Source organism: Odocoileus virginianus, chromosome 9 (genome assembly GCF_023699985.2).
Source record: "Odocoileus virginianus isolate 20LAN1187 ecotype Illinois chromosome 9, Ovbor_1.2, whole genome shotgun sequence".
Taxonomy (NCBI): Eukaryota; Metazoa; Chordata; class Mammalia; order Artiodactyla; family Cervidae; genus Odocoileus; species Odocoileus virginianus.
In genome coordinates this window covers 72,110,830-72,128,378 of record NC_069682.1, presented here as the reverse complement: position 1 = coordinate 72,128,378, position 17,549 = coordinate 72,110,830, and the positions used below count along the sequence as shown (strand labels likewise).

At 35.6% G+C, this 17,549-nt stretch overlaps 1 protein-coding gene across 1 annotated transcript in view; it reads right to left on the bottom strand.

The window, feature by feature from the left end:
- CSE1L (chromosome segregation 1 like) overlaps positions 1-17,549 on the bottom strand; it is a 34,364-nt gene that overhangs the window by 8,293 nt on the left and 8,522 nt on the right. The window contains exons 2-15 of the mRNA XM_020906208.2: positions 16,980-17,075; positions 14,331-14,473; positions 11,986-12,087; positions 11,768-11,913; positions 11,345-11,435; positions 10,069-10,176; positions 8,538-8,630; positions 6,518-6,685; positions 6,283-6,412; positions 5,346-5,411; positions 4,732-4,934; positions 4,201-4,285; positions 3,104-3,165; positions 1,017-1,153 (exon numbers count right to left, since the gene is read on the bottom strand). Coding sequence (XP_020761867.1) covers positions 1,017-1,153; positions 3,104-3,165; positions 4,201-4,285; positions 4,732-4,934; positions 5,346-5,411; positions 6,283-6,412; positions 6,518-6,685; positions 8,538-8,630; positions 10,069-10,176; positions 11,345-11,435; positions 11,768-11,913; positions 11,986-12,087; positions 14,331-14,473; positions 16,980-17,070 — 1,625 coding nt within the window. The 5' untranslated portion in view covers positions 17,071-17,075. The remainder of the gene's footprint in view (positions 1-1,016; positions 1,154-3,103; positions 3,166-4,200; positions 4,286-4,731; positions 4,935-5,345; positions 5,412-6,282; positions 6,413-6,517; positions 6,686-8,537; positions 8,631-10,068; positions 10,177-11,344; positions 11,436-11,767; positions 11,914-11,985; positions 12,088-14,330; positions 14,474-16,979; positions 17,076-17,549) is intronic.

The following is a 17,549-nucleotide window of genomic DNA, read 5'->3' as shown; positions in this document are numbered from 1 at the left end:
ACACTTCTTGGCATAAAGCGAGCCATCTCCCACCACTGACAATTGGTACACCGCTTAGGAAAAGATTTCTTTTACATGTACTCATGTTAAGTTCCTAAGAAGGCATGTCTGAGACCAATCACAATTAAACAAACCCCAAACCAGGCAAACCCAACATTGTCTAAACTGCTGAGGTCATCATTAGTTTATACCCGTCAATGTTGAGAACGGAACTCAGACTCTCAATCACCTAGCTTTCCAGGAGGTAGGGCAAGTTCAGAACTCTTTTCTGCATAAATTCTGAGCCTGAAGACAGTACTGTCTTAACTCACCTCAAAGGATAACCATAATCCTTAACTAGCCACTGAGTGTATCTGGACTTCAAGTTCTTGATGAAGAAAAGAACCCAGAATGCTTTCCATCTCTAACCCAAAGCTCAGTTTTCAAGAAATAACACTGCTGAAGAAAGGTCTGAAAGGCACTCAGACCATCCAATCCCCTTCTTTTTATCCTTGCAATAGGCCTCAAGAGCCACTGCCTTGACACCCAGAGAATTACTTTCACTCAGCTCTGTCTTGTCTCAGCACTGAGAAAGATGACAAGAAGAGCCAGGTCAAAGGGCTACTGCACAGTATTCCCTGAACCAAGGCCTGCTTCTGAGACGCCTTCTGAATCACCATTCTAATTTTAATCTCACAGACATTATGGACATTTTAACCCACCAGGTTTCTCAGGATTCCACAAAGAAGTCCTGAGTTTCCTTACTATACTGTACTCTGACAAACCTCTCTTTACTAACCTCACACCCCAGTTACTTTCCTTTGCTCCAGTCTCCTCCACTTAACGTTACTGTCATAACATAGCTACTCTGGCATGGTCTCAAATCCTTCTGGAATGAGACATATTTGTATAAATGAGTGAAATATTCACATTTATTTTTCTAACTTCTAATGAAATTATGAATACACTGAGCTATCTCTAACCAGTACTGATGGTCTCCACCCCAAGATGAAAAAATATACATGTCAAATACTTACAGAGTGGCGCTATTAGGCCCTCTCATAGTAAACAGTCTCTCAAGAGCATGTGCTGCGTAAGTATGAACAACAATACTTTCAGCTTGAAGATGATTGATTAAGAGGGGAATAGAGACTAAAAGATGCTCTTTTGGTACCTGAAAAAGACAACAATATATATGCCATAACTCACTGATGCAGTCTTTGAGTAAAAGCCAACTGGAAGAGAGTGCTTTGCTGACTCTAAAAAGTTAGAACCTAATTTTAAAAATCAGTTAGAATCTGATTCTAATTTCCAGCTACTATTATAATGGAGATGATATGATACAGGTGAGAAATCAAAACTACTTCTTCCATGCAATGGTTCAACTCACATTCACTTTTCCAACCAATTATCTAGCTTGGAGCATGAAACTATGACTTTAGGGTAAAAAAGAAATCATGGAGAAGCAGACTGATTTAATTCATCTTAGGGAACTATACTTTCCACTAGCAAGTTTCTTAGAAAAATCACTCAAGTTCTTTGTGCCCCATTTTCTCTTCTTTAAAAAACAAAGGCGAGAGGGGAGTCATAAACATAAGCATACTACTCTTCATTAAAAACTTCTAAAACTTTAGAATATCTAAGATCCCGCAAGCCATGTGGTGCAGCCAAAAAAGAAAAAAATGCAGAAAAACTGTTTAGCAAACTCTCTTCTGTATAGGAGAGCGGGAAATATATAAATAGATATAGGACAATTTTAGGTTATATTTTCAAAATTAAATAATGGAAACAAACCAAAACTCAGTAAAAAATGGTTACCTTTAGGAAGACAGAAGGAACAGGGAGGAAAGCTAGACCTTTCTGAATGTACCCTGCCTGACTTTGGAGGCATGTAAAATAACCTTTCTCAGGTCTCCCACCAAAAAACAAAACACCACAAGTATGAATCTAATTATTTATCAAGTTAGTGGCAAAAATGCAGAATAATTTCAAGTTGTTTTAAACAGTCATTTCTTGACTATCCATCCAACAGGATAATATGCTAAGGATATAACATACACAAAGAAATCAAATGGCACTCAGTAGTATTACTCTGTTGATAATATTGGTATTATTTATTTCCCGGATCTCTTCATGAAAAAGCATAGAATCAGTTTCCCCAGCATCTAGATTATGGTCTCTAAATAACATTTCCCACCTTCAAGGGTAGCAAACTCAGGTCTGGGACAGGAAATATACAAGGTGAACCTGAAACAGTGTCATATTATCAAAGAAAAGCTGCTGCTAAAAAGTTACTAAATTTATGTCAAGAAGACACAGGAAGGGACATATGTATACCTATGGCTGATTTATGTTGATGTACAGCAGAAAGCAACACAATATTATAAAGCAATTATCCTCCAATTAAAAAAAAAAGAAGATACAAAACCCTACATAATGGGGCCCCTACTGGCCAAAGATGGCATTAGAGAGTAAAAAAAGAAAAATCCCATTTGTCCTCTGGAGGTTGGTAAGGCACCAAACTCACTACTCTGAACTTATAACGGGGAAAAACAGAGAAACTTGTATCCAGTTTTCCCCATTCAAATTGGTAATTAATTACTCTACGAGGCAGTAATGTTAGCTGTGCAAAAGAATATAAAAACCACACAACTATACATTTAAAAATGGTGAATTCTATATTAATTACCTATACCTCAAATAAACAATGTGATCATCACTCTTAACCTCACATGAGAAATACAGGGAACAGAGGAACAAGAGGTAAATTATACCACTGAGGATGCAATCAGCCAAAGGCAGAATGAGAAACTCTACAAGATAAATGACTGGTTTCCTTAAAAAAAAAAAAAAAAAAAAAAAGGCGTAGAAAGGGGAGGAAGGACTCCTCTGTTGCAAACTAAGGGACATGAGACATATCAACCATAAGCAATGTGTGAACAGTATTTTTGAGAAACTAAGAAAAATTAATCACGGCCTTGTATCTTAAGTTCTGAAGGAGATATTGTTAATTTTGTTAGATGTGGATACCAAATATGACTGCACAGTAGAAGAGAAGAGAAGCTGGTATACAATAAAGCTCTTGAGAAAGTGGCATGTAACGTATAAATGAAAAGTTACTTACTTGATTCCTAAAAATCATAATGTATTTGATGCCATCAGCTTTAAGAACAGGAAACTCATTTACTATTAAAAGAAATAAAAAGTCAGTTTTTTAACTGTTACTCTCAAATCAGTCACAATATAGATTTTAAAAACATGGTTCCAGTAAGCAAATGTCAAGTAATTAAAGGTTAGTTAATTATATAATGATCTACCACACAACTATTAATTCTGGTAAGTTTAAGAATAATTTTATTTTTTTCACCTTTATGTTTAATTTTCACTACAAAGGAACATATGTTACTTATGTAATTGAACAAAAATGATTTGGGCCACAGGAAATAATGACAGTATCTTTTCCCAGAACTGGAGCTATTCTGAATCAGGAGCAAATCTCTCTAAATGAGCTTACACGAGCAGTGGGAAGTACACTAACTAGCAAAAGGGATAGAATATTGGCCAATTGTCAAAAACTCTTGAAGCTGAATGACAGTAACATGGAAATTCTTTATGTTATCCCTACTGTTTAGTGATTTTAAATTTCCACAATACATCTATCTATCTTGATTAACATACTTTTATAAACATATGAAAGTATCCTGAGCATCTATTAGTCTCAGGTGCTTTAAATTTACTTTCATTTTTATGAGTTCATTTTTTTTTATTTTTGGCCATGTTGTGAGATCTTAATTCCCTGACCAGGTATTGAACCCAGGACCTCAGCAGTGAAGCACAGAGTCCGAACCACTTGACCGCCAGGGAATTCCCAAGAGTTTTTTTTTTTTTTAATGAGAAGGAAAACAAAACCCAAAGTATGATTTCTAGTGTGAAATTATTAGGATAACAAAACTGATTGACAATTCAGTCTCACTTGTTCCTATTTTCCTTCTATATAAGCAACATTTTCTTTAGGGAAAGTTAATTTCACCTTGGCAAGGTCTAAGGCAACCATCTGAAATTTTATCCAACAGAAGTAACTGCAAGGATAGGAGCCACCGTTTTCAGTATCATGAATGATATAGAGCCAGGACAGTATTCATTTGGTAGTTTAAAATAATAGTGCACGTAAGGATTACAGGTACACTGTAAGTTGTATTAAAAACATTTCACAAAACTCACCATTAGCTGATTTTAAATCAGGGAGAATGTGATTCACGAAGAACTCAGTCAGGTTTACAAGCTCATTTGCTTGTGTAATCCCATGCTAAAAAACATTCATAACAGTAACATGAACTACCTGTATAAATCTACCACAATGGAAATTTAGGCAGCTTTAGAAAACCAGGTTAAAGATAAATATTTCAAAACATAAGCTGCTTACATATAAAATAAGACTGGCTTAATAGATAATAAAGAAACTTAAAAAAAAAAAAAAAACTTCCCTAAATTAAAGAACAGCTAAATTTAAGCTTAGCAAGTCTCCTATACTGAGTCTCACCTAAAGAAACAAGTGTACCATTTATACTGTGGTCTATAAGAAACATGTAATTAATACATCAATATAAAGTCATTTCTAGAGACTATGAATTCTAATCGGAACACATTATCTAGTAGAGTAGGCTATATAACCAGAAATACATCACTTCTTTTTTACTTCCGTGCTAAAGGACAACTATGTTTTGGAAACAAAAATATACTGAAAAAAGTTACCTTCTGTGTTTGGGCTTTCGATGCCAAAGATGTCACCAGGTAAATGGCTGCATCTTTGTGTTTCCAGTTGACAGATGGATTTTTGGCATATTCCTGCAGCATGGAATTAACATAACCAGAGAAGATTCCTGTCACGGGTCCCTCAAAAAACTTGCATAATCCTCGAACTAGATCACAAGCAGCCCTGCGTCTAGTATCAATATCTACAAAATCAAAGGGAAATACATCATGGGAGAAAGAAGCAACCACCAACCAACTGATCAAGTTTATACGAAAACAAATTGCCATCTGGTAGCTGTAAGCAACAAAAAACAATGAAAAAAAATTCTCTCCCCACAAACAAAAAACGATAATGAAACTAAAATATCATAGTATGATAAATACGAGTAAGTATATAAAAAAAGAGAAGACAAATGATTCAACATCTGATACTTCGATATAGCTCATATAAGGGCTACTTTTTACCATGCACAAATTAAAGAAGGAAAACAGTTCTCCAGAGAAAGACAGCTGAAATGACACTTACCCTGACTCCCTTACTTCCCCATAACTATCAAAAAAAGAGCTACTTTAACACTGGCTCCTAAGAGACCAACAGTTAAAAATCAACATACCAGATCCTTCCAGATCTCTTCTTATGTACTCCTCAGAATTATCCTCAAAGGCTTCTTCATCAGCAGCTGCAAAAGCCAGATGACATTTCAGATCACCTCTTACAAGACAGCCAAGTCATTCTAGCTTTACAGTTGGGTATGCAGAAGAGCATGTGGAACCACTGTGCTTTACCACAAGTGTTCTTTGCCAACCAGTGACTATTTCACATACTCTTATTAATTGTTCTTAGAGCAGTAAGTGCTAGCCGGAAAGCTTAGGTAACAGGCAATTTACACAGCTGTGAGACAGGCTCACTGTTCTAATGTGAGCGTACACAGAACTGCACTTTATCACCAACTTCCCAAGTGCTGGAGACAATCCAGGGAGGCCAGCTCTTTATTCTGACAAGTAAAGACATTAAACAACCAACCGCCTAACCACTACCATCACCATTATTTCAGAAAAGTCACTTCAACACCAAAACAAGTAGGACAGTATCAGAATAAAGATCTGTCCTTTGAATATGGTTTTATGAAAAGGAAAGGAAATAGAACCCCATGTTACACTTTTATTTCCTCATTCTGTTCTAGATTGAATGATCTAATGACTGCTCTTCTTACTCATAAGAAAGACATCCGATACAAATACTCTTAGGACTATTTTAATCTTAAAGCATGAACTACATGGGCTTCAATTCTGTACTTAAAAGTTATCAATCACTTTTAGCCTCATGTCAGCTATTCAAAAATAGCTTTTGCCTTGGTAAAATACTAAATCCAATAAAACGCAGACTGAATTTGTTACAAAAAGCAACACAGAGAAGACTTCTTAAATTCACACTAACATTAATTTAATGTTAATTAAATTAATTTTATACTAACATAAATTTAAACACTAATTTACTCTTTTAAAAAATGAGCTTTTAACTAATCTCCTGAAAAAGCTTTCCACAATTACCTCTAAATTCCATGTTAGGCACAATAACCTTTTCACAGATACTTGTCAGCGTGTTCTGGTCCTCAAAGAGATTCTTATAGTGAGGTCTCTCACAAACTGAAGCCAGAAACTGAATCGCATTACTTACCAACTGGAATAAAACACAAAAATAAGCATATTTAAGAGCAAACTGAATCATTTACTTCATGGGGGAGGGAGGGGATGTCTTAATTATTTGTCTCCACCATCATCTTACCAAATCATATTTAACCTCTTGACCTGTTGTAACTAGTAAATTCCAGATGGCTGTGACAAAACGAGGCAGGTACCGTTGAAATTCTTCATCATATTTTTGTGCATAAAGTGCAGCATTATCACAAATCTGGGATTTTAAGAGCTCCAGTAAGCCTGCTTCCTCTTCATCCTCACATAAGAGAAAACAGAAGACTCAAACATACAACTTCAATGCTACCATAAACATGGAGAGTAGCCAAACTCTTCAAAAATTATAAATTCAAAGTGCTGTAAACACATCTAAGCCACTGCAAATTTGTTTACCTGGTGTTTCAAATAAATAAAATATGAAAATGCTTCTTATTTATTCATCAATGAGAACAGTTATCAGAAGTTTTCAAATTAAATAAAGCCCTCTGGTTGCTGAATTACAAAATATTTACATATTAAATTGAAAACAATATACTCCTAAAAAAACCTGAGTAATAAACATCAATCATATCACACTTCCATTTCTAACGTAGTCTTGCTATCTCTCAAAAGGTTCTCATTTTCAAATATATTAAAATATGCTCTCTTCCCCATAAGTTAATACTATAACATTCTCACAAGTAATAGTTTGGTTATAAAATGTTGGAGAAGGCAATGGCCAGCATTCTTGCCTGGAGAATCCCATGGACAGAGGAGCCTGGTGGGCTACAGTCCATGGGGTTGCGGAGTCGGACGGGACTGAGTGACTAACACTTTCACGTTTACTGTAAAATGTTAAACAACCACCTAAAGCAGGGGTCAAGCTGCTGCCTAGTTTCTGAAGTACAGTTTTATTAAAACCCAGCTACACCCATTCTTTGTTTTCATTTAGACAACTTATAGTATTACCCATGGCCGCTTTCACCTACAACTGCAGAGCTGAGCATACAGTACTCAAGTCCAAAGGAAGTGACCTTTACAGGAGAAGTCTGCCAGCCCCACTCGCAACCATGACAGCGACTGATAGAATAATCCTTAAGACATACAGCAGCAATCCACAGATACTTTTTGAGCTAGCTATATTATGTGTCAAAGAACTCAAATTGAGAAGAGATAAAAAGTACAGCTAGCTCCTCAAAGCATAAATATCACAGATGACACACAGTTAAATGAATCCTATGTGAGAAACTTCCTTTAGATTTAAGTGTAAAGACAAGCTTGTTTTCTGAGGGGGTGCTTTCTTCCCTAGTGGACTAAAGGAATTATTTTTTAGGAACCCTCTTCTTGGTTGCATCCTCTCTGTAAATCTCGGGTAAAACATGCTGTATACCCACAGTAATATTCTCCCCCTGTACACCACTCCCCAAACAGATCTGCATCATCAATTGTAACTTTTATCTGGTGTTGAAGTATTCTTACTATATCACCTTTTACATTTTTTGTTTCTTGAGAAAGAGTAAATCATAATAATAAACAAGCAAATGAATAACACAGAAGTGTTATTATGTTGAAAAGCACTTATTACAAAACCCAGATCAGAAACTTACACACATTACAAACTTTAATGTACCCTCTTTCCCACACTGTAGATTACTTTTGCAAGAGAGGCTGTTATTATAAAGGTTTAAGTTTTCTTAGTATCTTCAATGACAAGTGATTTTCTATTTCATAAAATGCTCACAATGTGAATATTCTTGAAGACTTACTTTCAATAATGTAATGAAATAGCCTTACCTATAAATTGTGACTTGAGTCAGTACTACAAGAAGAGTAATTCTGCACATTATAAATAATCAAATATGGAACATCCCACATAATCAAATTTTACTTGCATTCTTAGAATTTTATCTATTAACAATGCAAGAGTAAATAAATAAACACAATGCTAATGTTCTCCAATAACTTACATTTTTCTGAAGACTAATTAACTATCCTCTCTCCAATCTTCTCAGAGGTACTCAAATAGTTCTTTTTTAACATTTAAAAATACTGAGATATAATTGACATTTAATATTGTATTTCAAATAATTCTTAGTTTAAAAAAGCCTACTTAGGAAATAAATAGTACTTACATCAGTTTGCAGAAGCTTATTATCTAATGTTAAAAGGGTATGAAAATTGTTCATCCAAGTTTCCATATTATCTTCAAAAAATTCAGGGAGATCCTAAAGAATAAATGGTGACTTGAGACTTTGGGTTGAAATAATTATCATGTTTTCCACATACCTATAGACTCAAGTCCACATTTCTCAGCTGTGTCAACCAATATCTACTTTGACAAGAATTCGCTGCTCCAGCTGAGTAAACCACTCTGACTGTCTCCATAAGCTTTCAACCACAAAGGATGCCGCCCATTTCCCGTCCCAATGTAAATGTAAATCTACTTATTCCTTTAAGGTCAAGCTAAGGCTAAAGACTTTCCTTACACCAACACAGTGCTTACCAATACATTTCTTTTCCTTTCTGAATTACTGCAATGTTTTTAAGATGACCACCAAGTCAGGCTTACTGGCTGATACAGTTACTGATTTCCTGTGGCACAGTGCTGCCCTCTTAATGAGGAATAATCCCCCAAGGGTAAAGATTATGCCTCCTTCCTACTTAGGCTTTCGTGACTAACAAATTATTAAGCACCTCATTCTACCTGACTTTTAGGAAGTAGAATTCAAAGGTGTTAAAAAAAACAAAAACAAAACCCAGTGGTATCCTTTAAGAATTTCTCAAATTGCTGTCCAGGTGGACACGAATGAAGGTATGCCATTTTGGGTTATTTATCTCCTATTCATTCTATCTATTCCTTTTAGGAATGCTGTCCCTACCACTATGAGAGAGTAATGTTGGGAGGATTAAGTCTGGTACTTGGCTCTGGCTAAAGTCAACGAAAAGGCCACATCCTTCCTCTTAAATCTCACTATAGGAAACTGTACCAGTAAGACAGGGCTGAAGCCTGTCCTGAAGCCTTCTTGTCCTGAAGCCCTGACTCTTATTTAAAGTATTGACTCAAGAACAGAAACAATGACTGGAGGCCACTACTTCACTAGCAACAGGGTGACCAAGCATTTTCTACTTTAAGATTGTGGCCATGTTTCCTGTGAAACACAGAGGTTCTGGTTCATTATACTTTCCCAAGCCTGCTTCTTCCCTGTTTTGTCTCCCTGATATGCTTCCATTAAAAGCTGTAAGCTTTTTTTGGTATTACCTAGCCAGAGGCCTCTAATCAAAACAGGGTTCCCCCAGCGTCAATACCCACTTAAATGAATAAGAGGAAGGCCTGAGAATATGCTCTGTGTCTTCAATAAAATAGAATATAGGATGACACCCCAATAGTCATTTAGGATGTGGGGTTTCCCTAACTTACTAGACTACGAGAATGCTACTTTTCCCTATGAAACATCTACCCACTAGCATGTCTAGGAACCGTACTATAAAATAGAACAGAATTTGTAGATAAAAAGTGGGGGGAATCAGAAAACAAAACAACTAATACTTATTCTTTGGGGGGCGAGGGCGGTGAAATCATGCTAGCAAAGAAGTCTTTATCAAGTGAAAAACTTTACATTTGACATCAAAGAATAAGAACCAAAAGCAAGAAATAAAACTTACCTGAAAGTTTAAACTGTAGAACAGTTTTGAGATTAGGATCAGGGAAGAAAAAAGAATCCTCAGAGCAGAGGCATCATTTGCATGGGTGCTGCAGAGTTCAATAGTGGCCTTGGAAAAGAATTTAGGAAGGTGGCTTTAGTGTATCGTAAACCTTAATGAAAAAACTTTGTACTATGCTGAACCTTTTGGCCAACTCAATATTTATATATCTTCTCCAAAATTTGGCTTTTAAATAGCAGTGTGCACTCATTTAAGATTTTTGAAAAATACTTTAATACCTATCCAATATATATCAAATGAGAAAATACACATAAGAGGTCTTGGTAATTTGTGCACATCTATTATGTAAAAGACACACAACAAATGTTGCTAACTATATCCTGGAGTCAGGAAATACAAATGTTATGGTTTTCTCATTGAAATGTCAAAACTCCAGAAAGCTAGTACCATTTATAATCCAATGGGGAGGACACTAGTATTCATTTCAGTGCACTCTGGCTAAAAGATCCCCCAACCAGTTCTACTTGTTCCTGGCTAAAACTTTTAAGAAATCTCTGCCAATCCAATAGATGAAAAAAATGATCACTTTTTGTCCAATTTTATTTTTGAAAGTAAGAATGTACTATAAGTAAGATATCCTAACCATGAAAAATTCTGTACATACTCTATAATTTAGAAGTTGTGACAATCACACAACCTTTCCTTTATGAAAACAGGAAATGAGCCGCCTTTCTCGAGTTAGAAAAACTATTGAGGCCTGGCTCTTTTTATTGTTTGTGAGACCAAACTCTCCTCTTTCCTTATGGGGGGCAAAAAGGGTTGACATTACTTCTTTTTCAATCTTAAAGGATTCTCAGAAAGATGAAGAACATGTTTAGGGAAGCTGCTTATGTACTATACAATGGTGTATATAAATTAAATTCCATAAACAGTCAAATCAAAATACAGACCTATTCCTTTAGAGATACACAAATACTTGAGTGAAATAGTATGATGCCTGGGATTTGCTTTTAACTATTCATACAAAATCAAAAAGATAAAACAAAGTAAAAAGAAACAAAATGCTAGTAACTTGTTAAACTTATGCAGTCAATACACGGGAATTCATTATACCATATTCTCTATTTAGATATAGGTTTGAAAGTTTTCAATTTTCAAAAGTAAACCATGACCTATCAAATAAACTTTCAAAGCAATCTCTTAAAATTTATACAAATATTGAAGTTCTTTAAAATATTAAGTAACTAAAAAATACCACCAAAATGTTATTGCATACCTTAAATAGATTCGTCAAAGGCAAAGCAAAGGCATCCAGAACAAGTTTAATTTCAGTCCATAACTCGTTTGACTTAAACTCATGGCGATATCTAAAAAAATCAATGCAAAATAGGTAAATTCACAAATTTTTGTTAACTGACTTTAGGTCTTCAAGGCTAGATTAGACAAAAATCTATGGCCAGACAGCTTTCTGAAATAAAAAGGGAATTCAAGCACAGTTTATCAAGACCAGGTATTTTGTAAGTAACAGGGCAATATGAAATAAACATCCTACACTTAACAAGAAACAAACATGATAATGAAGAGGCTTATGTTCTTATTCTAGAATTATCATAAAAGAATGACAATAGTCACAAAAATACACACAAGCAAAAACACCCGAAAAAAGTATTTTTGAAATATCAATTTACATTATCAATACCTTTTAAATAAAGAATGTGCTGTACGAAGGACTCCGTTAATAACATGGAAATCTCCACTTTGAAAGCGATTCACCATTTCAGTCAACAAGTCAGGCCATTTCTGAGGGAAATCTTCTCTGCCAATAATGCTAATGGCATCACTTAACTGGGGGTGGAAAGACACTAATTAGATGAAACCTCTACAAACAAGCCCCCTAACAAGCAGGGCCTCACATACCTGCTTCTGAATTTGCTCCGGGCTGCTAAGCATCAAGTGCACTATGTTAGCTTTAATGGCTACTCTGTCGGCTTCACAGATTTTATTTGGTTCATCTTCAACCTAAAAGCAAAACATTAATGAGCAAGTAACATAAATTCACACCCATGACTGTATGCCTTTGTAGATAAAACAGAACCATTTCTCATTTCCTGGTTTCCTAAGAAAAACAGAGGAAGACAGGGCTTTTCTTCTGTATGAATGGGTCACAGATTCCTTTAATAATCAGCTTCTCTAACTCTCTGATGTCAATTGAGAATCTCAGTTCTATATGATAATTAATCAAAACGTGGTTAAAATCTTCAGATATATGCTACTCAGCCCATATTCATCCTCAATTTGATCATTACCTTAAGTTAAAGAAAGGTCTTGTCAGTGAGTACTACTTGACCATTATCAGTTCAAATGCAACCAGGACAAGATTGCCCAAAGAGATTCTAACTAGTTTTACCAAATAAGACAGACGGGGCTTGGAAGTCTACAAGTAGACGCGTGGATTTTTAAACATTCTAAAATTCATCAACTCATTTCTTCACCACATGTGAGAACACTTGACTACACAAGTTCAAGAACAGTATTTACTATTTTTAAATTCTTCTATGGAATTAAGAAAAAAGACTCAATGAATAAGCAGATGTCAAATTGATTTTTAGAAAAACTGACCATTTCTGTCAACTTTAATACCTTCTAAATGTGATTACTATTATTACTAAAAACATTCCTTTTTCTTTATCCTAACCCAGGGTTATCTCAGCCTTGCCATTACTGACATTTTGGGTCAGATAAATCTTGGTTGTGGGGGTCTCTCTTGTGCATTGTAGGCTGGTTACCAGTATCCTTGGCTTCTACCCACGGGTTGTCAGAAACAACCCCCACCCCTAGTGACAACCAAAAAAATCTCTAAAATATCCCCAGATGGGCAAAATCACCCCCAATTTTAGAACCTCTGTCAAAAGCTAAGGTAGGGAAAATACCTGTTTCTGTTTCTCAATGTATAACATTATACTGATCATTAAACTTAGAGCACAGTAAGATTCAGCTTGGAGTGGTGGCAGTTTAGTCACTAAGTCATGTCTGACTCTTTGTGACCCCATGGACTGTAGCCGGCCAGGCTCCTGTCCATGGGATTTCCCAGGCAAGAATACTGCAGTGGGCTGCCATTTCCTTCTCCAGGGGATCTTTCTGATCCAGGGATCGAACCTGCATCTCCTGCTTGGCAGGTAGATTCTTTACCACTGAGCCACCTGGAAAGTCCCCATTAAACTTGCAGAATATTAAGATGTTCACCTTATAATTAGAAAGTATTTCCATATCCAAGACATAGGACAAATCCCTTGTCAAAAACTTCAAATGCACTATACACATTATATATTTATATATATATATATATTTTTTTTTTTAAAATGTGGTTTTTCCAACTTTATGCAATTTTTCCTTGTCCACAATAGAAACTGCTTCAATTATTCATTTAGACTGGGTAACTTTCCACATAATGTCTCTTCAGCAGAGAGCTGAAGTTAAATTTCAACCACGGGACTTCCCTCTCGGTCCAGTAGTTAAAGATTCCATGCTCCCAACACAGGACGCACGGGTTTGATCCCTCAGATCCCACATGCTACAGGGCGTGACCAAACAAAAAAACAGAACAAAACAGCAACAACAGAACACAAATTGGAGGTTAAAACAAAGTCTCACTCTCTCGAGTAGCCGGATTATGAAGTTCACTTAATATGAATTTAAATAAAATGGGAACTTTGCGTGAACAAAGACAGTTTTAAAAATATCTTCCTTCCCAAATGGTATACTCCTTTACTTACTGCATTATCAAGGACCTCCAACGAAATATTGCAAAGGAGCCGTGAGAGGGGACCACCTTGCTTTTCACCTGATCTTAGTGGGAAGGTTTCAAGTTTCTCACCATTATGTATATTAGTTATAGCTTTTTCACAGTCCTTATCATGCTGAGAATGTCCCCCTCTATTCCAGATTTACTGAGTTTTTAACCATGAATAGATGTTGGACTTTGACATAGGCTTTTTCTGCACCTATTGAAATAATAATGTGACTTACCTTTTCTCAGTCTATGGGTTTTTGAATGCTGAAACAGCCATGCATATTTGGGATAAATCTCACTTGGTTATGGTATTTTCATACTTTCTGTATGTTTTTGGGTTTGACTTTTTAGCATTTGGTGAGGAGGGTGCTGTTTTTTATCTTTAATCTGTGTCTGAATCACTCAGGAACGCTGCCCACATAAATCTTCTAAACATGAAGGGTCTTAAACTAGGCACTCACAAAATACTTACAATTCTCCAATTTCTTTTAATATAGTTCTTGAATGTTACAGAGGCACACACTTTAATAACATTATCCTGGGACTTCTCTAGTAATGTTAACAGCAACAGTGGGTAGTTCTGATTTCCTTCTACAGATTCAAGAAACTTCTCAGCTGGAAAACAATTCCCATGTTAGAAGATGTGTTATTAAAACCAAATCTTATGACTGTATGTATATGTGAACTATGTATATTCCTGACTGAAGCATCAACAAATAGAAAGATTAGAACTGTACATGATATTACATTAAATTTATATAATATCTCAGTTTTCAGTTTACTTTACTATTCATTAACTCACCAATAACTCATCTCACAAACCTATGAAGTGGCCTATCAGATGATCACCTCACGTGAAAGAGAATCTGCTTTTCAGAGAGATTAAGCAACTTTAGGGCAAAAAAATCATATACCCTGTCCTGTTCCAGAAGGATTATTATTAGTACTATTCGTAATGGCAGTAACATTTCTTTTATAGGACTGTGATTAAGGTTAAATTTGTTGATTCATTTTAATATATATTATTATTAATCATATGGGTCTGATGTTGACTCACATATGTTAAGCTGTCACGACTACCCAGAGAAGTAGGTAGTATTACCCTCACTTTAAGGACAAGGCCACTGAGATTAAGTAAGCTTGTCAAAGATCACAGAGCTAGCAGATTTCATCACTGAAAAAGTTTTAGTCCAGTCCTTATTCTATCCTACTAGTCCTCAGTATTCTTTTCAAACTAAACATTTCTAATATCATCAATAACCTTATACAAAGATTTTACTCATATATTTAAAACTCATACTACAGTTAGGGATAATAAATCTCCTGGGTTTACAGATTAGATCATGACAATTTATAGCACTTCTAATTTTTCCTATCTTAAGCTTCATAAGGCAGCATCCAGTCCAAGGTTCACTATTTGCTGAAAAGGTCAGCAGTTGGCATCTATTATTCTACAATTTAGTATGATTTAACACCTTCTTTCTTAATTGAGTCCAGGAGTGTAACTTCCACCCTCAAATCCTCCCTGCTTTGTGTCTACCATGTGACACAACAGTAGACTGAAAGATAAAGAATGCTGAACTGAAAAAAATTTTTCAAGAGGGGACAAACTATGGTTTATACGGTTTTATAGAAGGCTTTGGTTGCTTCAATATTTGGTTGGTCAATATATCATATCCGGCAATCCCTGTGAAATGTATGTTTGCAACTCTTCTCAGAAACAACCATTTATTCCTATATTTTGTCCTGGATTCAGGACAAGAGCACCTCCACCTTACAAAGAGAGTTATTAAAAATAATTTTCATTAAACAATGTTGGCAGAGGCTTTCTGGCGAAGTCTAAGACTAGAACCATTAATTTCCTTTTATCCAAGAATAAATTACTTCTTTAAGCACTAACAGGAAAATCACAATTTTCCCTCACAGAAATCACGAAGGCCTTTCTAGACTAGGATGGATGCATTAACATGTAAATAATAAACAAATAATTCTATTTACTATATATAATGTACAACACATATGTGCACACATTCATCTGGGTCTTCATGGAGTGCTTCCAAAATTCTCTTTGTGAGAATGCACATCAGTAAATTCTGAAGAAGCAGATTAAGAGCATTTCTGGTTAATATGGCTCACAGCAAGGATCATGAGCTTACTACCCACGAGAAACATGTGGCCCCCAGAAGTTGTTTGTTTGGTTCGTGTGTTATTTCAAAAGTTTTTGAAGTTAATCAATATCATTTTAAAGTGACAACGGTTCATATAAGTATCCGTATTTTTCAAGCAAAGCTGGAAATCTGATCTTGCAAGACTGGTTTGAATCCCCCTGAGTTAGATGGTTCCAAATATTAATAATAACTACCCCTTAACCAACGGCAGTTAACCCCGCAGCCTGCACCCCCCCCCCCCCCATTTTACCTTCATGTGCAACTCCTATGGGCATTCAAGTTTAGCTTACACTAAATCTCTAATGAAAACTGGTCAAATCTGGGAGGAGGAGAAGGGGAGGAACCCTAGGTCTTAAAATATTAATTAAATCAAACCCAACATGGGGATTACCTAGTTTCGTTCACTTACACACTTTTAAGGCAATTAACTCTTACCTCTATGTTCTGCATATTATCTCTAAAACAGGAAGGTGTAGGGATTTTCAGGAAGGTCAACGAACAAAGCATCCTAAACTTACAAGTCCTTTTTATCCCAAAAGGTATAAAAGTTATTTTACTCAAGAAACAAAAACACAACAAACAAACAAGGAAAAAATCCACTACCATATGTTATAGCAGCCGTAAGCAGCTATCTAAACACTTTAGGCCAGAAAATGAAAAATAAACTATGCCTAAGAATTCAAGTGTTAATCTCTTTTTAAAAATTTACAAACAGACAGATTGCACAAAGGTTTCTCTCACCTGTCCTTTAAGAATAAATCAGGGGAAAAAAAAAAAGAATAAATCAGGGGAGGGAGGTAGGAGGGGGGTTCAGGATGGGGAACACATGTAAATCCATGGCTGATCCATGTCAATGTATGGCAAAAACCACTACAATATTGTCAAGTAATTAGCCTCCAACTAATAAAAAAAAAAAGAATAAATCAACCACAAAGAGCATTTATTCACTTTACCTGGACGCCTGATGGCAGGATCAGGATCAAGAGTCTTCTTTAAATATTCTGTTAGTGTTTGCAAATTTGCATCACTGAGCTCCATTGCCATTGAGCCTAAAACAAAAATAAGGTTTGGGTAATTGATCACGTGAAGATACAGGGATTCACATAAGAGAATCATTTTACATTATAGATGTCCTCCTCTCTGAAAGTCATCTACTTGACATGCTTTGGGTATCGCCTATAAGCCTTATTCTTAGCCAAGACAAGGTTCCAGAAGATGGGCTTTTTTGAATCAGAGATGAGACAATTTTGAGATACAGAAGAAAAAACATGTCACAAACTAAAGGTTAAAAAGATAAATTATTAGATTTTTTAAAAAAAGTCACAATAAAAAAATTAAAATTTTTAAGCAGTAAAATAAGCATCCCATTGAGTCCTGAGATTAAAGAAACTATAGTAAATTCTTTTGTGTAGAACAGGCAGCCATAGGTATTGACAACAAACTACATACTGAGAATTTGCACCTGGGAAGATAATTTTGGGGTTCATAAGGTGACAGTTGCGGTTGTAATTAAAAAGCAACTT